Source organism: Mesocricetus auratus, unplaced genomic scaffold (genome assembly GCF_017639785.1).
Source record: "Mesocricetus auratus isolate SY011 unplaced genomic scaffold, BCM_Maur_2.0 Super-Scaffold_100018, whole genome shotgun sequence".
NCBI lineage: Eukaryota > Metazoa > Chordata > Mammalia > Rodentia > Cricetidae > Mesocricetus > Mesocricetus auratus.
Genome location: NW_024429199.1, coordinates 49,767,158 through 49,790,401, shown reverse-complemented (window position 1 = coordinate 49,790,401; position 23,244 = coordinate 49,767,158). Strand labels below are relative to the sequence as shown.

The 23,244-nt window shown below is 46.4% G+C and overlaps 1 protein-coding gene and 1 long non-coding RNA gene across 7 annotated transcripts; one reads left to right on the top strand and one right to left on the bottom strand.

Annotated features, from left to right (window-relative positions):
• The first annotated feature begins 539 nt into the window (after window positions 1–539).
• Window positions 540–2,052, top strand: LOC121132908. Its single transcript, XR_005869612.1, has 3 exons — window positions 540–942; window positions 1,049–1,537; window positions 1,652–2,052. It is a non-coding gene; the product is annotated as an uncharacterized LOC121132908 (long non-coding RNA).
• A 463-nt stretch (window positions 2,053–2,515) lies between these two features.
• Ermard (ER membrane associated RNA degradation) lies at window positions 2,516–23,225 on the bottom strand. Of its 6 annotated transcripts, none has more exons than XM_040728186.1 (19): window positions 23,189–23,225; window positions 22,394–22,562; window positions 21,652–21,791; window positions 20,435–20,536; window positions 19,575–19,664; window positions 18,081–18,178; window positions 17,173–17,354; window positions 16,462–16,576; window positions 15,470–15,572; window positions 14,961–14,990; window positions 14,126–14,194; window positions 12,889–13,062; window positions 10,251–10,334; window positions 8,201–8,277; window positions 7,618–7,743; window positions 7,086–7,304; window positions 5,871–5,984; window positions 4,482–4,732; window positions 2,516–3,378 (listed from the first exon to the last, which is right to left on the bottom strand). In XM_040728186.1, exons 1-18 carry the CDS (start codon window positions 23,192–23,194, stop codon window positions 4,546–4,548), a joined length of 2,085 nt encoding a protein of 694 aa, XP_040584120.1. In that variant the 5' UTR covers window positions 23,195–23,225; the 3' UTR covers window positions 2,516–3,378; window positions 4,482–4,545. The 6 variants fall into 6 exon arrangements, with proteins under 6 accessions (XP_040584120.1, XP_040584121.1, XP_040584122.1 ...); XM_040728187.1 differs by having other exon boundaries at window positions 17,218–17,354; XM_040728188.1 differs by lacking the exon at window positions 23,189–23,225 and adding an exon at window positions 23,014–23,179 and having other exon boundaries at window positions 21,652–21,786.
• Window positions 23,226–23,244: the final 19 nt, after the last annotated feature.

The window sequence follows — 23,244 nt, the reverse complement described above, 5'->3', positions numbered from 1 at the left end:
TAGCATATTTCATTTTCAGTCAACTAGCTGATGTGTCAAAGGGACTCCTGTATCTTTACAGAGTCTTATTTGGAGAACTTAAGTTACAATCAAAGATGTGTCTTAAAACACTCCCGGTTAATTCACACAGACACTCTACAATCCAGATGACACAGCCCCACAGGAAAACCGGTTCCTGGCCCTCTAAAGCCCGGACTTGGGGGAAGGTAGCACAGTGATTTGGTTTCATCAAAATTACTTAGTGGGGCTATAAACCAAACCACAGACACTCCCTTCTACCCAAATGTCAAGAATTTTCTTTGTCAGTCCCTAAGAGCCAATCCCAAATGGGCCCCATGCCTTGGCAGCAGTGTTGGCAGATTGACTGTGACGTCAAGGTGTGAACTCAGACTGCAGCTGGGGAGGCGAGTCGTTAGAAGCCCGTTCCCACTGCAAGTCTGCGCAGCCCACTGCCCCCCAACCCCCCACCCCACCCCCGCTGCAAAGCTCCATCCAGTTCCCTTAGACAAAGGGCTCCCCTCCCCCACCAGCAGGACTGTGATTGGTGGTTGGTTAATGGTGACCTTGGTACCTCCCTCGGTCTCCCTGTCACCACCACTGGTCACGATGATGTCTTCCCCAAGGGATTAATTCACACAACACGACCCCAATCTTTCGCCATGGAGATGGGAAGAGAGTTTGGACTGCGGTTGTTCCCATCTTTCATCAATACAGAATTGAATGACTGGAAGGCCGGGCCTTCAGGTGAGCATAGCGCTCCACAGTCCCGGTGGCCCGAGGGGGGGGGCAGCAGTCACTTCCCTCTCCTGTCACCTCAGATTTACCTCACTGCAGCCAGAGGAAGAGGAAAGAATTCATTCTCCCAGAGTCACAAGAGTTCACAGAGGACGTCTTCCCGCACAGCTGCCGAATTGCTTAATGAAGAGTGCCACCCTGTGTCTGGTTAGGGAAAGCACAGTCAGGAACTGGACCTGGGGGGATTCTGTGATGGAATCTGGCCTCACTGGGCTCTAAGGGTACCTCGCCTTAACATGGTTTCTTCCCCCAGATCCCTCAAGAGGCAAAACTAGGAGGAGACCCCCACCAACAGCATCCTAGTTGGAAACGCAGCCCTCAGCGAGAGTGCCGTGTTTCCACTGACGCCCTGGTTGGATGCGTACCTGTGCCAGGGTTCAGATCCACAGGTAAAAGACACTTCTTGTGGAACCAAACGCGACTCTCAGCTGGGACTTCGGGTGAGGACCTGGAAGTGGCTGCTCTCTTCCCATTGGTTCACCAACAGCTGGAATTTCAGACTCATACAGTAGAGACACACCCACACATACCATCCCATGCATGACACAGACACAGTCTCGTGTGAAAGAGAGAATCCAAATCCCTTCCCATCACCCTCCTTGAGGGACAATAAAAGCCATCGGCATGGCTTCCCCTTTCCTGGTGCCAGTCAAAGGATGTACACAATGGCAATGTCAGCATCAGCACTGTGCAGATGATGAGGTCACCTCGTCAGGAGTTGGGGAGTCGGCCCTCCAGCCTGGTAAGATATGGAGGAGCCAGGATCTTCATCTGAGCGTGCCCACTTCTCCAGCCTGGGGTCTGCATTGCCAACCTTTCTTCTGGATGACCTCTGTGTTTCTGTTTCCGTTTCTAGGGTGGTTCTTGAGATGGCTGGTCTCTTCTGGAGGCCACTGGCAGAGATCCACACACAGGACAGCTGAGGAGTCAAGGACCCAGGATCTAACCAGGCCTCAGGCAGGGCTGTCAGCCCTTGACTCAGCACGCCTCCATGCCATCTCGTCCTAACATGTCCCACCAGTCTCCACGGCGTGGACCCTGACTCTGGTTCTTTGTGCTCTCAGAACACCAGCCTAGAACTTACAGTTCATCTCTCCCAGTACTGTCTCTAGCTTCTGGCCAACCTAGAGAGAGGTTTTGGAGTGGTGTCCACCCAGACAGGCTCATCCTGCTGGAAGTTATGAGGGGCAGTGCCCAGGACTACATGCTGAAAAAGTCATTCATCCCCCCTCCCCCATAATTCTTTTAGAATCTAAAACTGTGTGTATTTCTCCTATTGGTCTTCTGTTTGCTATCTCTTTTGTAGAGCTAAGAACTGGCCAGCCCTGAGTGACCAGGGCAGACCTTGTTTATAGGCACACGTGGCAACTGACTTGAACCAGATAGGTAGCACCTTCAACCAAGAGTTATTCAGATACTTTGTCTTCTGGTAACATGTGGGAGAAAGCAAGTCTCTCAACTTTTATCACCTGGCCTCATTCTTGTGTAGAAACATGCAGTTGACAATTCTGACAGCACACACACACACACACACACACGCACACACTTTTATTTTATCTTGTTTTTTTTAAGACAGGGTGTCTCCTTACACAGACCAGTCTGGTCCCAATCTTTTGATCCTCACGCCTCTGCCTCCCAAGTGCTGGAATTATAGGCATGTATCACCATACCTAACTGATACCCTTCTTTAGGAAAATGAAAATCAACATGGAACTCATGGTTAAAGAAAAAAAATCATCATTTAATTAACAAAGTGGGTTGGCAGGCAAGAACTACCAGTATTTGCTAAAGTTTGGCGAGGGTCCATGGAAAAAAGATATTTGTAAGGTTCAGGCATCAAATCTCTTTTTTTTTTTTTTTTTTTTTTTTTTTGGTTTTTCGAGACAGGGTTTCTCTGTGGCTTTGGAGGCTGTCCTGGAACTCGCTTGGTAGTCCAGGCTGGTCTCGAACTCACAGAGATCCGCCTGCCTCTGCCTCCCGAGTGCTGGGATTAAAGGCATGCGCCACCAACGCCCGGCTGGCATCAAATCTCTTTTTAGTCAATTTCAAAAGACAGATATCTCACAGTAAAGGACTCTGGCCTTGCCCTTTTGGAACAGTTATCAACTTCCACACCACAGCAATTCAGCCAGCAAAACGCCTCTTGCTGCTATGCAACAAATGGCACCGCACAGAGGGTAGACGCATCTCTAGGAGAAATGGGCTGGGGAAAGGCATGTGCATGAACTGCATGTGTCTGATGTGATTCAGGACGCATCTTCATGTACATGGACTCCATGTCCTTGAAGTGATGCAATGCGAGGTGCAGGATCCTGTGCCCTGATGTGACACACAATAACAAGTCATCATGCATGGGAACAAGATGTCCTTGAAGAGATGTAGAATTCATCTTCATGTCTGTGGGCCATGTGTCCTCTGTATGACTCCCTGGAGACATGGCACCATGTAGACATTGTTCCTTTAAATAAGGTGTTAAATCCAAGAGGCGGGTGGGTGGGGATCAAAGCCCACTGATGAACAGCAACTTGGCATTTTTACTCTTTCATCCAGAAGTTCACTTGTGTATGGTGGTGGGGTTTAAAACTACAAAGGAATCAGGAGAATGTGAGGCTGCCACAGAGTACCCCCAACGTCGCCTCTATAGTTCAGCGAGCGTCACAGAAAATTTTCCCTTGGCTGGCTGCAGGACATACCTGGCCACGGTTTGGAAGGTGGGTATGAGAAAACATGACCCCACTGAGATTGGTATAGCTAAGTGCATTATTACACATGCAGACAATGCAGCCTCCCCAGATTTTGCCACTACCAACCAAGGAGGAGTACTATCTTCCTGGATCCCCCCAAAAATGAGTGGCTTTTCAGGGAACTCTTGGGATTGAATGGTCTCTTCTCCTCCAGCTTTCCAGAGCCTCCTACACTCAGCCTTCGCATCTAGAAATGTGTTCTCTGCCAAATGCTCCCTGGGGCCCTGTGGTTCATCACCCAGCTTTGTGAGCTCCGCCTTCTCAGGCTGCCCCTGCTCGTTACTTACCCACAAAATGCACACAGATGAACACCATCCTGCCTGCGGGGACAACTGTACCCAGCCCGCACATCAAGCTGGGCCTATCCCTCACACCCACTGTTTGCATGGCTAGACCACAGCTAGAAGGACAGCTTCTAAGGATGAACACATGATTGACAAGACATGCGAAGTGACCACATCCTCCAATGAGCACATGAGGACATGAAAACCCAAATCCGCTGCAGGCATCAAGACTAGCCTAGGGGGTCACAATGACACCAAATGAGAAAGCTTCATAGAAGTACAGCTTGAGCCCTGAAGGAGAATTAAAGGGGCACCAGTAGACAGGGAAAGCAAAAGGAGGCTTCCTAGGATGGCGTCTTCTTGTTCCCAGAAGACGCTGTGAGCAGAGACAGCAGGCAGGGGCAGGACTCTAAACAGAACCAGCAAGGGAAAGGGGAGGACCTGCGGGCCCTATTAAAACACACACCACAGTGGGTCCCTCATATTCCTTTTCCATGCTTTCCCTCTCTCCATGTCTTGGTCCTCTGTCTCTCCTCGGTGTTCAATTATTTGTTCCTCCCATAGAACAACTCCCTTACCCCCTAGGACCACCAGCATCCCTGCTACATGGTCAGAATAACACAGACTCCATCCCACCTCTAGATGCTACCCAACTCACTTGCTGTTGCATCTGTTTGAGTCTTCTCTCATAGCCCAAAGGAGCCTGACTTGTGTTTTCTTTGTCAACTTGTGTCAGCTTGACTTGTGGCGTTTTTGGCTAAATGCATTAACATTTGTTTCTTCTCACTGAAAGTCCAAATTCTCAACAAAACTGCATGTGTCAGCTTGATGGTTTCATTCCATTTGTTCTTCTCCTGGTTAGTATAGGCCACTAGGTTCTCAGTGTATTGTAGGATCCATTTTAAGAACCTGTTAAAAAGACAGGGAGGAATTTTAGAGCAGGCGTTGGAGGCACACGCCTTTAATCCCAGCACTTGGGAGGCAGAGGCAGGCAGATCTCTGTGAGTTTGAGGCCAGCCTGGTCTACAGAGCTAGTTCCAGGACAGCCTCCAAAACAATACAGAGAAACCCTGTCTTGAAAAACAAAAAACAAACAAACAAAAGAAGACAGGGAGGAATTTTAGTTTGTCTTGTTCTATTACAGAATGTATTAGTGTACATGTCTTGTCTTCTCTTGGAGATATTCCTAAAAATTACTTAATTGTGTGTGTACTCAAGAAGAAATACATGCAAAATGAAGGTAAGGGAAACTGTTATAGAGAAAACAAAAGTTCCGAGATCAATGCTGTCAACATCAGGATGAGTTTTACAAGACTCAAGATACTTTTCACACTCTTGGATCCTGACACAATGTTCCTAAGTGACAGGACAGAATTCCAAAGACTTCAGGGTCACCTGACTCAGACTGAGACATGACAGACACACGAGAGAAGGTCCTGCCCACAATTCCCTCTGGGTGCCAATGTGGCACGCCTGGGCTTTCTTGCCTTTGTGCTGCCATGTAACTCTGAAGAGGAAACACCACTGCTACCAAACAACTGTGTCCACTGAAAACAGTTTTTCTTAATGGCAGCAAGTTCCAGCTGCTTAAGGTAAACATTTTTAAGCTTTCAGATTTCCCCTCAGTTTTCTGAGTAGTGTAGACTTTCCCATAAGTATTTGTATTTGTAATTTTCATAAACGTATGTTAAATGAATGGCACAATGAAGCCCACAAAGCCGTGGTCTAGGGAGTGGCTCTTCGCAGTTTTATTCCTCAGGACATTTGGTGATGTCCCTGGGAAACTGCTACTAGCATATGGCCAGCTGCCATGGATGACACCTAGTACCACACAGGACGCAGAGACGGCGCAGACCACCCACCAGTGTACAACTGAAGCGTGTGAGTCACTTGGATGTGAGGGTGGAAGTCCTAAGTCTGAAACTGTCAGCTGTGTCCAGAAAGTTAGCATCACATTATATAGCGAAGATGGGCAGGGGAACCTGTGGGGGTTAGAACGTCACCAAAGGAACGTCTCCTTTCTTCCGAGCAGGCAGGCGAGCCTTACCTCAGGTACTGCTGGCGTTCCTGAGAATTTTTACCCTGGACAGCATGCACACTGATCACTTCCAGTGCAAGGAGCAACAAAGTCAGGTGAAGCATAGGAGACAGGAGTCTAAGACTGAAACAGGAGAAAGCAAAGAAGACTGTGACAGAGCCATTTCCATCTTCACAAGGAGAGCAGCACTTCACCTAATCAGCACCTTCTCAGTTACAAACATCTCATACAATGCGTTTGGATCACGTTCTTCCTGCTTTTCCAATCCCTCCCGGATCTTCCTACACATCCAACTTCACGTTTGTAAGTGCGCTCTCTCTCTCTCTCTCTCTCTCTCTCTCTCTCTCTCTCTCTCTCTCTCAAAATCACAACACAATACATACACAAAACAAAATGAAAATCAAAACAACAACCAAAACAGAATGACAAAGGAAAAAAAGTCAAACAAAACAGAAAGCATGTAGTTGGTTTTGCCAACACCTTTTTTAAAGTAACTCTAAATCCAACTATCTGGGAAGACAGTTTTCCAGGCTTTACCTGCCTGCTCTGCCCTGCCCCAATCCCTACCTTCCAAGTCCACAGGAGCTTACAGCCCAGCCCCTCCCTGCCCTTCACAGTCTGGTCACAAAGTGCTTCCATCTGGGGCAGCAGCCACCACTTTGAGTCTGGCTCGGTCCCAGCTGCCTCCAAGAGCACTCACAGGCCAGCCATCACTAAAGGCTGCTGTCAGGCGCCACGCTCTGTGACCACCAGCACCAAGAGCAGAGAGTGTGCTTTAACTTTGCCAGATTCCAGAAATTCCTGTTAAAGCCCGACCTCATTTTGTCCGTGAGACCAGCAGAATGCTGAAAAACTCTTCACCCCGTTTTGAGAGGGAAGTGATGTCATAGCACTCCCCTATAAACTACCTGAGTGCACACTGAGAAACTTCTGGAAGGCAATGGACAAGCAAGTGCTCTGAGAGGCCTATGAAACACCACACCACTCAACCCAAAGTTCTAGAAATGTGTCCAAAGCAGCTATTTCTTAAGGAAATGTGAAGAATCGTAGTGCTGGCAAATCTAAGAAACTGTGCTCTGGGGCTTAAATCCAGAGAGTCATTTTGGGTGGTGGGACCCACTCCCACGGGCTAAATTTAAAGTTTCTGCAAAGCAGTGTGCACTGCAATTGTTCTCTGGAAGGATCAGCCCCCACCCACGCTTGAGTAAGAGGGGAGCGGCCTACCTGTTGAGCATGCGCAGATAGTTCTGCCGCTGCCTGGAGCGCAGCTTGCGCTCCACCCACTGCCGGTGTCTCAGCTGCAAAGAGGCAGTGACCTGGTCACATACACACTGGCACTGGGAGCTGATGCCCCGGAGCACAACCAGAACTTCCAGAACAAGTCTGGGGCAGAACAAGGTGGGGATGCGTGCGCTGCAGAGCTCCTTGAGCAGCCGGGGCCACCTGCAGGTGAGAGGTAACATTCAGGGGACACACAACACCAGGGGGTGCCACCATCAGCTCTTTCTCTGAATGGGAATTGGTTTGGGGTCTGCTGGTGCAGGCGGGACCTCGGCAAGTGACAGGCAGGTAAAAATGGAACCGCAGTGAACAGAGTACACACGGGTAACTTCACCAGAAGCATGGTACTTGCACGGAGATCACCTAACCTCACTTGATGACCTCTTTGGGGACAACATACCAAACTGCTAATGCTTAGAATGGAAACACTGAGTCTGCATCACAAATTTACCAGGTATGTTTCTTCAGTACTCACTTCTCCGGGGGAAGACCATCCAGGCCATCTACGGCACAGGTACTCCCAGGCATATGGTGGCAGAACTCACACAGAATCTTGCTAATTAAAGAGTTGCAGGCATATGCTTCAGAATTGCCTTCCAATCTGAAGAACATACAGCATTTTAGGTGCATATTTCAATAATTAAAATCCCCACATTACTGATGATATAAATGATGTTTAATGCTCAGTGAACTTGACCTAAAATTCTGTTTCCCCAACACAAATGAAAATAGGCATCATGACAGGATACAAGAATGGCATGAGAAGCTGAAAGCAAAGTGACCTGTGGCTTGGCCCAGAGCTACTACAAGTGTGTCTGCTTTATGCTGCAGTCCCAGATCTGAGTTCCTCCCTTTCTTCCTAAGCCCAGACCTTTTCCATGTCTGCCGAGCCCTTACTGAAGGGCGTCTTGTCTTCCCAACAGATTCCTCCAGCCTGTGCTCAGCTGCCGGGAGGTGGCCATTGCGGTGCTGACTGCAACTGCCAGCCATGGTCTACACGACCGGACGACACATGCAACAATGTAGGTGACATACACCCCAGTGCAGAAGACACGCACCTGGCTGCTTCCTGATGCGGCTCTTCCGGCGTAGGCAACACATCCCACATCCTGAGGCTTTCCTCACAGCTCAGCACCTGGGAGGAAATAATGGGAGGCTTCAGGTTTTACTATATCCGAGAAAGCGTGTTTTCGACTGTCATGGATATTGAATCACTTTCTAGAAAATATCTGTAAAACTGTTACAGATTGCAAATCTGAAAAGCAACGGTGAGCTCAAGCGTTTCACATGTTCATGGACTGTTAAGACTGCTGCTGGTCCTTGCTGTTGGGGTGATGATGAGCATGTTCACACACATGACACCCTCAGTTTAGGGGGGGCCTACGTCCCCTCCTCTGCACTGTGACTAGTTTTGGCAGTCTGGTGAGTGAGAGTAACAGCACAGATGAGGCAGCCATGTCAACACTGCCAACAACTTGCCAGGACCCGGGTGACACCACACAACAGATCCTTCAGCAGGTCCTGCCCCACAATGTATGGGCAAATTAAGTCACGGCTGTGTGGACGTCACTGACTGGGAGCAATCATCTTCTGCAGCAGCAGTAATGAGAGCAATGACCTTATGGAGCACAGGACATGGGGCTGTCACCAAGTAGTAGGTGGACAATAGGTGAGGGTCCAAAATAGCCAGGGTGCTACCAGGGGCCGCAGAAGAGGACAGCCAAGGGCACAGGCTGGGAACTCAGCAATCAGGTCACCTGGCAGTCTACCATCCAGAAGCTTCCTTTCCTTCCAGAACCTTCCCTCCTGTCTTCCCTGTCTTTTTAAAACGCTGGTCCCTGTAGGGAAGTTCTGATGCTTCTACCTTTATAATGGTATCTTGGGAAGAAGACTCATGAGGGACACCGTCCATGCTGCTGCCCCCAAACCACGACCCACTGGCATAGGATGGAGCTAATTTGCTGACTTGCCTGTCCTCACCCATACCGCTTCAGCTGTCTCCTCCCAACTGACATGTCCCTTTGGAGGAAGCGTCTTAAGATTTAGGAAGCTTATGGAACTTACAAGATTCAAAAGCCTCTCCCCGTGGTTACAAAAGCAGAGGACGACTGCTGGGAAGAAGATGCTCTCAGCCCAGCTGATCACCCTCTGTGTAGAGCCCTAGGGCGGTCTTTGTGAGTTGTCACCTCTGCTGGGATGGACATCACAGCCTCAGCTGCCTGAGGCATCTAGGCACCTGTAAGTCACTCCCCCAAACTCCCTGTCTTACTAAGCAGACTTGGGTGGGATGGTCTCTTTGGTCTGTTTGTTGGTGCCCTGGGAGAATGGTGTTGTTCCCATGTCCCCAGGAATGTCTCACAGTGTATGTGCTTGTCCTAAGGCAGCACTGGTCACTGGGTCTTCCCCTACACTCATATACAGGTTTACAGCAGCCCCGTGAGACTGTGCTCTCTTGCCAGGTCTGTGCAAGAGCCATTCTGAGTGTGACATCCATGGGGGTTCCTGCCTCCTGCCAGACACAACATAAAACGTCTGAGGGCTGGGGAGATGGCTTGGTGGTTAGCAGCATGTACGGCTGCAAAGGACCTGAGTTCAGTTCCCAACACCTGCTGTGTGGCTTACTATTGCTTATAACTCCAGCTCTAGTGAATCAGAAACCTCTGGCCTCCGAGACCACTTGCAATCATACATCCTACAGAAAGTATTTTTTTTTTTAAGTATAAAGCATTTGAAATAATCCCCAAATTGGAACTACCTGGTAGAAATGCTTGGAAGTTTGTTTTTAAAATTATAAGTTGACAGAAAATTGTCTTATATGGTAGAAGAAAAAAAATGACATTCCTCACTTGATAACACTTGCTTCTCCCTCTGGGCTGAGTCCAGTAACAGCAGCTATCTAGGCTCTGTGTTAAATGCTGCACCCGTCATCCCTGAGACTGAAAACACCTGCAACTCTGAGACACAGAACTTGAGCTACAAGCCCCGAACAGCAAGTGGCCAACTGGTCAGAAGCCTGTCAGGACAAAGTCCTGGGACCCCTCTGATGTCTCTGAAGGAAGAGCAGTGCCACACGTGTCCCCTCTCCCAAACACTCTGCACTTGGCATACCTGTTTTTGAAGCTGGAAGGCTGGGTGGCAACGGGATCTGTAGCCTTCAGCTAGACTCACCAGCGACTGTATTTGTGCTTCCTCCTAGTGTAAGAACACTGATGTTAGTCACTAGAGTTTCACACTGGGCGTGGTATCGTCTTCTGAACCACAGTCACTTAGAGTCCTAATCTTTCACGATCTTCTCAAAACAATCCTACTCATCTGGAGGAGCATGATAAAACTCTATACTACAGGGGGATGGACCTGGTAGAAAAGGGAGCTAAGAGCCACCATAATTTACAAAGATCACATCTGTGCAGTCCATAGCATAGCAAAACTAAAAAAAACATACAAGGAGAAAAAGATACCAAAACAAAAGGAAAAATGTTAAGGACTGAAAATCAATACAATCAGAAGATAATTGTATGAACACAAACAGTTAATTGCTAAACATATAAATACTAAAAAAACAAAGATAATGTAGTATATCCCAACAGCTGTTACAAATGCGTAACTGAAAACCCACATCAGCCGTGTAAAGTGAGGGGGCCGGAGCTGGTGGAGGTCAGAAGCAGAGGCTGTCCCATTCTCAACCACAGAGCAGATGACTGAAACGACACAAGACCAGAGAGTGCCGGGGACATGTGCCGACTCCCCATCCCCTGACAACTGCTGGCCTGAGCCACAGGCATGGACGGACTGACGGACGGACAGCGTGGGCAGCACCCTCCCAGCAAGGCAGAGGCTTGTGTGAAGGGGATGAGTGCTGGGATAGGCACCAGGGGACACTGAAGGCCCTCAGGCCAGCAGAGAGCACCCCCTTCTGCTCGAGGACATGAACGAACAGACAGCCTCTACAGTGTTTGTGTTGAGAAAAGGGAAGAGGGAGGCTGCCAGAACAAGTGCCCCTCCAGGAAGTGAAGGTGACTGGGCCAAGCGGTGGTGATGGGAGAACACTGAGGAACCGATGCAGATGTATTTCAGGACACAAGACTGAGGACAGACTGTGAACACAGGGAAGGAGGCTGGGGTCTGCAAGCCTCAGGAGCTGCCTTTGGAGATGGGAGGGTGGCGTCCTGAGGTCAGGACATACTTGTTATTGATGACCTGTTTCTTTGAGACAGGGTCTTATGCATCCCAGGCTGGGCTCAGACCCCATGGAGCTGAGGATGACCTTCTGATCCTTCTGTCTTTATCTTCTGAGTGAGGGCTGGGATTACCATATCAAACCCAGGTCTTCATGTATGCTAGGCAAGCACTCTGCCAACTGAGCTACATGCTCAGTTTCTGAGTAGTGCTCAATACAGTAAAAGATGTCAGTCTCCCCATGTGGCTCCACTAGCTTATTCTCTTCAGGTTGTTTTTTGGGGTCTGTGTTTACTTTAATGACACAGCTCACATGGAATATGAACAGTGAACAGACAAGACAGTTCTGAGGAGACAGCAATGGGAGTTGTTTTTAGTGTCTGGAAAGCACTAAACTATGTCATGGAGATTCAGCAGAGAGCAGAGCTTCCAGCAACAGAGTCCAGGGCTGGAGCCGATGCACCCTGAATAAAGATGTCAATTCTCTACACGGTGTTCAGAAAAGTTGCTAGCAGCTTCATCAAGTAAACACGGAAAACTCGATTCTCTACCTCACTCCCAAGAGGAACAAAATTTTACTTGGAGGAAAAGATAAAAGACACTGGGGAAACTATGGTTATGTTTATAATTTCTGGAATGACATCAGAGGCAGAGGCTACAGCAAGAAACAGGTGGTGTGTCACTGGAAACAGCAGCGAGGTTGACAGCGTGGGAAGACACAAGTGAGCAGAGACCACGCAGGAACGGCAGCATCGGTGAGGAGAAAAACCAGTCCTCGCTGCTGTTGGCCACAGGCTTTCCTTCTGCAAACTTACTAGCATAGGCACCCAAACGAACAGGGTCCTTCAGGTCACCACTACAGCCAAAGTCCCATCAGTCAAGGGGCAGCTCTCATATCAATGGAGACCATTTACATGAATGATGGTCTACTGGTGCAATGGAATGATAGACAGCTAACAAAAGAGGAGGCACAACAGAGGTCCAAAAACACACTAGTGAAAAGCACGCTTAAAGACAAAGCATTTCTCCCTATGAGCCTACTTGGAGATACTCACGGAAAGAACAGAGAAGCAAGGACATCCAGCTAATAAATTTTCAATCTCGCTTGGACTTTTAAACAGTTTAAAAATAATTGTCATATATAGTCTGAAAACAAAAATACCACCTACAATGTTGTAACTGAAATTATTTACTTTAAAATAACAAAATCATTAATTTCAGAAATGCAAATACCCCGCGTTCCATCAATTTGACATACTTGTAGGAGTTCTCTCCATTTGACTAATCATTTTTTATAACTGTTCTTTGATTTTTACCATCAACACTGCTATTATTAAGAACAAAGACAAAGACATATTTAAGAGAGAACAAATTATTTCAGATTCAGAACTATGATTTTCAGAGAATGCATTCATGTATGTTGTTAATTTACAGCTATTCTGATGGAGTAATGCTGTAATTCAAATTAAAATGAAAAATGATCAATAGGTAATCACATTTGAAAAATCAGACATGTTCTTCCACTGCTAGTGGTGGCAAGTTCTGCCAGCCGCCCTCCTCCCTGCGGTACCTTCAGCTCTGACAAGGAGCCTTCCTCAGTGAATCTGAGCAGAAGCACCAGGGAGAATGTGAGCAGCTGGCTTGCTGCTTCTTTCGGAAATTCACGTAAGTTGATCTCCCCATGGCTTAAACGATCGCGGATACGAGGACCCTCCTGATGGTTCAGGAAATCCCACAAGAATTCCTTTTAAAAAATTAACAGAGAAGCGTCCTGTTAGTGTTGTGGCAGAGGGGAGAGCAAGAGGCCGGGTTCCAGGCGGCCCTGGTTTGTTTGCAAACTGATGGGAAATGTGAGTCTCAAGGAGGGTGTTCACCCGTCCTGCAGCTGGAACCGTAGTGGGGACCTCTTGCTCCCCAGCCTGCCTGCCGGAGCTGAGCACCAACCACCGAGGCAGCTGCCTGGAAGGGGTTGCTGCCTAAGGCACTCATATCTTTGTCATTCTTACCCTCCTATGTCGAAGGGAAATAAATGTTGCTAAAGAGCATTAAGTCGTTGCTCTTGCTTGAATGAGCACAACCAAGCGGGTGTCCCTTGGCCCACCCCTTCCCCTGCATCCCCGCCCCCCCATGGACTACTTCTGCATCCTACATCAACAAAGATAGCTGCTCCCTCCTCTCACAGCACAAGCCCAAAGCCAGACAACAGAGACAGACGTCAGAAAGTCACGGATGTGGGTAGGCTGCCAACAGAGGAAGAGTCCAGGGGACTCAAGGCAGAAAAAAAAAAAGAGAGAGTATCAGATAAATTAGTCGTCTGAGGGCAGGAAGGGGTGACAACACCACATGAGGAATGGGAAGTAGAACCCAGATCTTCTCTCAGTGAGATGGAGTAGACACAAAGTATCTACTATAGTCTAGAGCAGTCACTGTAGTACCCTCGTAAAATATAAAACGATGGTTAAAACATTAATTCTATTTCATCCAACACTGAATCTTAGGGGCATTTGATTGTTGCTAAGTTTTACAAAGCAAATATAATCCTTTCTTTAGTAGAAATACATAGAACCAATAAATAAAAATAGTGTTTAGAAAGAGGGTAGCCAAGTCATCAGGCATTCAAAGGGAAAGATAGTCACAGGAATAAACAAAGCCCAGAGCCCACGCATAGTCACCCCTGAGGAGTGTCTGTGACAAGACCAGATGTCAGGTCAGCCCCTGAGCACACCACAAATCATGTTTACTCTACTCTAGATGCCAGCGTGCTCATAAACAGAGAGAGGAGAGACTGGAGACACCCAATACTTTACCATGGCAGGGTCTCCAAGGAAACGAGGAAGCTGGTTAATGCTACCATCATTCAAGTGTTTTGCCAGTATCTAAAATAGATTAATCAATAAGCTGTTTAACTGACACACACACACTACATAACCAAACTCATGTACCTACACATATATGGACTTTGATCTGTACACGTACAATTAGAATATTCATATTTCTAAAGTTTTGCACTGGTTAAGGACAGCTGTTCTCAATAGTGGATATATCCAACAGTGTCAATCTGTTTGCATTTTCATACTTTTTGTTTTGGACAACTACAGAAATGAGATTAATAATAGTGAGCCTCAAAATTAACCTGAAAGCTTTATTCAAATTCATTTATTTGAAACAGAGTTTCATATATTACAGGTTGCATTCAAATCCTGCCTCTATCTCACACGTGGTAGGATGACAGGCATGCCTACCATGCTGGAGACTAAGCCACAGCCTCATGAATGCCAGGCAAGCAGTCAATCTACTGAAGTGCGGTTCCAGGGCTACATGTAAATCTAGCATAAGCTGCTTCTTTTTGCTTATCAACACTTTTTCCTGTATGCATGCTACTTATAGTTCATCTCTGTGGTTCTTATTTGTAGTATTCAATTGTTTTACATTTATTCATCTTACATGCATGAGTATTTTGCCTGCATGCACATATGGGCACCGGGTACATGCCTACACATGGGTATGAGCCACCGTGTAGGTGCTGGGAACCAAACAAGGGCTCCTAACCACTGAGCTGTCTCTCCAGCCCTAACCATTGTGTTTTAATTTGTATTTGAAAGATGTTTCTTTTAAAGGTTTTTTGCATGTTTGACTACTTACTTCATCAAATGTGGTATACAGAATTGTTGACTGCACAAAGGGGAAGAGATAAAAGAGAAATAATTAAAACAAATGGTAACATAATATCATTCAAAGTCAAAAACAATTCTGGCCCTCAGAAGGTGCTACTGCTTTCATAACGTTATGGAGTTTAAAGGACAATTTGGAAACAGAATTATCTTACATAATCACAATTAAAATAAATGTGTGCTTTAGCAGCAAATAAACTGTGGTGTGTGTGAGTCTATGTACATGTGAATGTGTGAGTGTGTGAGAGTATGTATGTGAGTGTGTGTGTGTATGTGTGAGTGTGTGAAAGTGTATGTGTGAGTGAGTGTGTGTGAGTAAGTGTGTGCTGTCAGGGACTGAACCCAGGTTGTTTTCCATATTAAGCAAGTGCTTAGACAACTTAGCTACATCTCCAGCCCTTAAAGCTTTTAAATAGCCACAGAAAATTAAATTGCCAACACAGTATCCACAGTCACAGTGAGTAACAGAAGTGTGTCTACCTCAGCTGTAAGGAGTCTATCAGGACACTTGTTAACTGCAACAAAAACTCTCCTGAGTCCGGCTTCTAGCTGTGACAGCAGCAGCACAGTGCAGTCAGCAAACCTGTGGGACCCGAGGAAATCAGCAAGTGCAGCAACAACTGCACTGGAGCCCAGACACAACCAGTGCGGCCCTGAGAGCAAGGATGGACTCACGAATGTGAGGGGCAAAGTAACAGGATCCAATTCTAATTAGACCGGCGCCTTTAAAACCATTTTTGGGGTATTTTAATGCTTGACGAAATATTTTTAGTAGTATTTTTAGTAGTTTCAGCAGAACAAAATGTCATCAAAGATCTATATGTGCTGCATGTCACTTCTGAGAATGGCCAGAGCAGCAAGCCTCTGGGGAGCAGCTCAAGGACAAAGTAAATCTGAGAATGAGGTTGCCTGAGGGACATGCTGGGCCTGGCTTTCACACAGGGTTGGTCTTTGAGGGAATCTAATGGCCAAGCATACTTGTCCCTTGTCCTTTTCTTTTCCTCCAAGGTTCTCTAATGCTAGGTTTAATTTTTTTCTTAGAGTAGAAACTCACAAAAAATACTAATAAGTTTATTCTGAAAAAAAAAAGTTATATAGCTGAGTGGTAGTGGTGTATGCCTTTAATCCAAATACTTTGGAGGCAGAGGCAAATGGATCTCAGTGAGTTCAAGGTCAGCCCAGTCTACAAAGTAAGTTCCAGGACAACCAGGAGTGTTACACAGAGAAACCCTGTCTCGAAAAACCAAAAAGAAAAAAAAAGTTACATCAGTTGCACCAAGAGGATGGCAGGGAACACATGAAATAGTTACAGCTTGCCTAAGTTATTAAAGGAAGATACTCTGTATTGAGCCTAATCTGAGTTGGCCTCTCCTCTACTTTCTCTGCCAGGACAGTAACTGAGCTTTGAACAGCAAAGGGCACGGGACAGGTCTGGCATGTAAGAGCCAACAACACCACGACACCCTTGTTACCTGTGCAACTTGAACTTGGTCACTGCCGCTTCCCAGTATGGTAACATGATTTTTAGGAAGAAGGTGGATTTCACCAGCACCTTCTCTAATGCTGAGAGCACCTCGTAAGTAACGCCTGTGAGAGAGCAGGTACCGTTATAAACACAAACACAGCAGCCAACTGAAAGAAGTCAGGAATGCTTCCCTGGGACAGATACTGTGGCCTGGGGTAGAGCACCCCTAAAAGGAAAAGCCCCCGACCTGCAGCCACAGTGGAGTGACCTCAGGAAGCTCGCCAAGGGGAAAGATGGGCAAATGAATCTCTTCAGGGACTTGGGCAGCAACTGAGAGAGGGGCTCAGGGTAGCCTCGTTTAGTGCGTTGACCAAGAGGAGTGGGTGTGTTCTCAAAGGATGTGGGCAAGCCTTTCTATTCCTGGTGCAGCAGATAAAATGGCCATTAGCACTGATGCAGACGGGGCGGGGGGCGGGAGAAAAACAGACACCATGAATGATGAATGGCCCCAGGATGTTCTGAATGGTAGCGCATCTGAGGCATCTGAGGAAGAGGCAGCTCTAGTTGTGACTCTCAGGGTCCCCCACAGCACCCAGAACAGCCAGAAGAAGTAACGTTTAAGAAGTTTTCAAGTAACTTACAAAGCCTGCTTGGCAATGATAGGTAATGACTTCACCAAGAATTCAAGTCTGATGCTACTTAAAAACTGTGCAAATACCTCCATGAAGACACAGTAAGGGGTAGTGTGGAACACAGAACTTGCCAGGAAAGACCGTCACATCCTCTAGGTTTGTAAGGGTTACAAAAGGTCGGTGTGCCAATGGGACTTTGGTTTGGTGAAGGTAAGTCTTCAGTAACTGACCCAGTCCCGCTGTCAACAACAACATAGTTGAACAGTATCTAGGGAAGATCAGAGAGCAGAAAGTGAACTTAGTCATCCATACAAAAGGACTTTCCTTAGGAAAAAATGCTAAAATGATGCAAGAAGGAAGACTGAGATGGTTCAACAGTTAAGGAAACTACAGCCAAGCTGAATGAGCCCAGTTAAATCCCTAGACCCACATTTGCAAGGAGAGAACCATTCCCCACAATCGTCCTTTGATTTCCACACAAATGGTGTAGTATATGTGTGCATGGATAAATGAATATAAAAGAACTGAGAAAGAAAACTATCAGATTCTGGAACTCTCCATAGATGGTGTTAAGCTGCACAACAGCTAGGAATGCCATTAAGATTTTGAAATGCCCGGGCGTTGGTGGCGCACGCCTTTAATCCCAGCACTCGGGAGGCAGAGGCAGGCGGATCTCTGTGAGTTCGAGGCCAGGCTGGACCGACAGCCTCCAAAACAGAGAAACCCTGTCTCGTAAAACCGAAAAAAAAAAAAAAAAGATTTTGAAATGCCTGGGCTTTCTATCCGTCCAGGCTTCTGTCTCTGCTCTTCTCGGGGTGCAAGGCATCGAAACACACCATCACCACTCTAGCTGCTCCGTTGTTAACGTGCAACCTCACCACTCAAGTCTCAAATTCTCCCATCTTTCACAATTAATCCTTTCCTCCTGAGAGATTCAAGATACAGCAAATACTGAAGCAGATTAAGGAAGAAAGCTACTTAGCCAACAACTTACTTTGGAGGGATGTCTTGGGGGGAAGCAAAGCCATGCCACAAGACGTTTCTCAGGTTGAGTCCACAGGGAGACCCGATGAAGACTTTCAGTACGTCCATCTAATCCATTAAGACAGCATATTACTGACGAGTAAAGTGAATAAACGCAATCCTACAGTGTTTGCTTCTCCCTTAGAACTAAGAGAGATGGTCTCTGCCAACATAAAGTGGTAACAATAATGAAACCAACATTACATTTTATGCATTTTCATTTAGTGCGAGACAGTACAGAGGTCATAGGACAACTTGTAGGGGCTGATTGTCTCCTTCTATTGTGTGGGTGCTGGGGACTAAACTACAGTCACCAGCCTTGTTGGCAGGTACCTTGACCCAATAAGGCATTTCACTGGCCAACATGTATTGAGTATTTACCACATGATATGCACATTTTTGAATGATCCACCAACTTTATCTCCAGAACTTTCTTATCTCCTTTGAGGAAGGCACTATCATTTCCTACTGTGCAGGGAAAATAACACAAGTGAAGAAGGTGACGCTGAGGTTCCAGAGGCCAGACCGTCAAGGCAGTCCTGGGATGAGGAGCTGACTCAGAATGCATGGCTTTAACACTGTTCATCAGAGGTGCCCAGGTTCTGAACACACAGAAAACGATGGATACAAATTCCATACCAGAGTTTGTGGGCCCGTGTGGTTAAAAAAAAAAAGAAAAAGAAACAGGATGAGAACAGCAGCCATAGGTAGGCAGCATCCAAGTCCTGTGTCCCCACCTCCCAGACAAACTCCTGAGAGAGGACAGTCGGCCCTCAGGAAGGAAATGAAAGCAGTGTTGGTGTATGTGGGGCCGCTGCAGAGCAGAGGAGAGAGGTGCTTTCTGAGCCTCAGAACCAGCGGATGGAAAGCTCAGAGGGTTCAACCCAACACCAGTGCTCAATAGTCACATCTCTGGAGTAACCTCAGGAGCCTCTGCTTCCCATTTTATATACCAAATACCATCTGTCAGTGGCTGCAAGAGATCACCAGAGGCTAAAAGTGGCCGTCTGCCTCACTGAGCTCCCTGTGTGGCACCATTTAGTCTGAACTTGCTCTATAATATTCTGAAAAGTATAGAGGCCTCTATAGCTTCCTCCCCAGTTGTACGTTTGTTTTACCAATATACGTCTGAATGATGACTGCAAAAGGTGTAGATTCTGACTTGTTAGAAACATAGGTATTTTAGGACAAACATGTAACACTATCATTCCAAAGTGCTACAGATAGTCCGTAGTGACATTTCTAACAGTCTCTCTGGCTGGACGTGTATGGTTATTCTGGCACCGTCAAATCTGGGGAGGGACATGCTGGGGACTGTGGAAGTGGGACAGCCCCAGAAGGAAGAGAGAATACACTTAGGTCAGTGAAACAGTTAATGTTTCCCCAGAGTACGGCAGCTTTTGGAAGATCAAAAGTGCAGCTCATGCCAGCTGCTCTATGCTTTATGAATTGCTTACATACTTACCTCAGCATGTCCAAAGACTTGTGAAAGCTCTGCAGATGCAAGAAGATCTCTCAGAAGAAAGGGGCAGTCTTTCCCAATCAGTAGAAATACCTAAAATTCATATGGAAATCATAATTACATTGTGAGGAGATACTTTAAAACAGAGCATGACTTACGATGCATAGCACAAATGGACAAAGGAAAGTGCTTAGACATAGATGTCTTTTCGTGCACACGCATGTGTGTGTGTGTGTGTGGTGTGTGTGTGGTGTATGTGTGTGTGTGTGTGGTGTGTGAGTGTGTGGTGTGTGTGTGGTGTGTGTGTGGGGGGGGTGTGTCTATGGTGTGTGTGTGTATGTGTGTGTATGGGGTGTGTGTGTGGTGTGTGTATGGTGTGTGTGGGTGTGTAATGTGTGTGTGTGGTGTGTGTGTATGGTGTGTGAGTGTATGGTGTGTGTGTGTGTGTGTGTGTGTGTGTGTGTGTGTGTGTGTGTGTGTGTGTGCTGGCTGTACACCACAAAGCCAGAGGAAGACATCGGGTGTCTTACTCTATTACTCTCCATCTTATTCCCTTGAGACAGGGATCTAGATTGGAGGCCAGAAAGTCCCAGTGATCCTCCTGTCTCTCCCTGACCCCAGTGTGGGGCTTCAGGGGGTGTAGCAGCAGCCATACGTAGGTGCTGTAATCTACATTCAGGTACTCATGCTTACACAGAAAGTACTTTGATCTACTGAGACAGCTCCCAGCTCACAGGTACCAGGATTTCTTAATTATATAAAAAGAAAATCATTGTATTTACAGGAAGATAATAATAAAAACCAAGAAATCTGTTTTTATGTTCATCAGGGTAATCTAGCAAACACCAAGGATTCTCACTCACATCGCCTAAGGCTCGTTCCAGACAGGAAGTCAGTTTCATCACACTGAGGGAGATGGCCGGAGAGTGCAGGCTTTCCAAGGCATCAAATACTTCAAGAAACAACTATTCAGAGCAAACACACATTGAACTCAGATTCAATGAAAAATCATTCTCAAAACAAAAATTATTTTTAAGTTACTATGACTGAATTCAAGCCTCTTAGTATTTCAACTACTACATTTAAATTATGGTATAAGCAAATAGTTTCTATTGAAATGCTATAATAAAAATATTCAATATCTTTAAATGTTTGTTCATTATTATGATTGGCATAATAATGAAACTGAATATTTTGACCTACTTATTTCCCATAATGATTTAGCTTAGTTCCTTTATAAGACAGCTTACCTTACTAGACTCTGTTTTAGAATCGGACATGTTATAGGTACTGTTTTATTATAGTCCTTTAACATGTCAAATGAGACAGAGGAAAAGAAAAAACAAACCACACAAGACTTGCAATAGGACCCAAATGACTACCTTTTTTTTTTCAATTCACTGTAAAGGAACCAAGCACCTACTATCTGATACCCTAACCTTGTCATCTCCCTGGGAGTTCTGTCCTGATGCTAACACGGACTTTATCTGCTAATGCTGTGGTAGTGTGAGTAGGAATAGTATCGTGTCCCCCCCCCCCAGACTGATGTGTTTGAATGCTTGGTCTGCAGGGAGTGACACTGTTAGGTGTGGCCTTGTTGGAGGAGGCGTGTCACTAGTAGGTAGGCTTTGAGGTCTTGGAAACTCAAGCAAGTTTGCTTCCCATCGCTTGTGAATCAAGATGTAGAACTCTCAGCTGCCTCTCCAGCACCATGTCTACTTGGATGTGGCCATGCTCCCTGCCATGACAATAATGGACTGAACCTCTGACACTGTAAGCCAGCCACATTTAAATGTTTTCCTACATAAGAGTTGCCATGGTCATGGTGTCTCTTCACAGCAACAGAAACCTATCTAAGACAGATGCCTGCCTAGGTGAGCCCAAAAAGTGTTCAAAGTGGTATGCTCCCTCAACTCAGGGCTCAGAGCATATTTATAAAGTATTTAGACTTCTCTCGAAGCTCCCAGGACCTCTTCAAAGTTGGGTGGTCAAAAATGGAAAAAGGACACTTTTAACTTGGCAAGTAATGAGAATTTCCAATTTGCAGTCTTTTGTTTCTAAAGATATGCATATGTCAAACCTCCGGATAGGCTGTCCACTGGAACCATGGTGAATACTTAATTTCAAACTGTGCCCTGGACAGAGATAAGATATGTAGATGGATGGCCTCACACACAGGACCCAGCAGCCGCACACTTCCCCTGTAATCCAGATTCTGCCCTTGTAGGAGGAGAAGATACATTTTAGTTCCACGGCTCTGTGTCACGTGATAAAAGAAAATTGAAAAAAAGTCTAAATCAAAGAAAAGCTTTAATTACAAGATGCTGATAAAATCAAGCAGCTTATAGTTGGACATATGGTAAATGTACTTGCAGCTCAGTAGAAACAAATTGTAAAAGGCTTCACTATTAGTAGAGAATGTGTAGCCGTAGCTCTAGTTTCTCATGATCAACTACAAAAATATCGAATCCTAGAAATGATTCACACTGTCAATTAGATGCTGTTCCCAGTAATGTGATGAGAGGTACTACCCCATTCTGTCCTGTCCTTTATCCAGAATACCCACGCCGTATGTACACTTAGTGACTAGTTGATCCAGGCCGGAGACTGATTCCAGTATGCCTGGCCTGCCTCCTGCTCACACACAATTGTCTTAGCTAAGCATCTCTTGACTTTTCTATATTTTCCGGGCTTCTTTTTCTCCCCTGACAACTACATTTTAACATCATCCAAGAAAAAGAGCCAACGAGGGTTTTACAGGTCGAAACACTTTTAGTGTTAACGGTGCTAGCCGAAGCTTGGTACACAAAGACAATACAAACCTGATTCTGCATAGCTCACACGGTCTGTAAGTGCTTTCCAGAGTACTTCACCATTCTGAGTTACAATGCTACTGATATCGCAATTTTCTCTGAGTTCAAACCCAAGGTTACAAATCAAGTCATGCACTAAAGGAGAAAGGCATGTGGTAACGGGATCTCCCGTTAAAATCTAAAATATAAAACATAGAGGGCACTGTTAACATCCAAGTCAAAGGAAAATCCCATCTTAAGCACAGACAGAACGAAGGTAGGAAGCTGTAGATATGCTTTCTGGATGCCACAATAGCTGTATGTGTCAAACCGTGCTTGGACACTATGCATGTTTTATGTGTCTGTCTTAAAGTGAATGTTGAAAAACCTGAATCGTTTCTTTAATCACTCTCGTTGACATACAGAGGCTCGGTGTTTTGTTCTGTTTTCCTTATAGCACTCCTTCATTATATCGCAGGTATCAAAACCAGCGTTTCTTCACAGGGAGTGTGAGAACAGGACGTCTCCGTCCCTGGTGTCTGAAACACAACTTCAGGCCCGAGAGCACCGAGTAGGTGTGAGCAATGACGGGTTTCCCGACTGGAGGTGGTTTACCCTTTTCCGTTTCCCCAACGCTTCCTCCCTCTCACCAAACACGCCGCTGTGTAAACTGGCTTTCCCTGCAGCTTATCATCCCGCTTCGGGCCTGCCACAAGGGCATTGTCCACTACAAGTGGCCCGGTCCCGCCCTGCAGGGGTCCCGGGACAGAGACTGGGTCAGGATCCCAGGGCGCGGGACCTCAATGCAGGCGGCGGCCATCCTACCTCCATCGCTTCCGGTTCGGCCCGTGGCGCTCGCTGATGACGTACGCCCGTGGCCC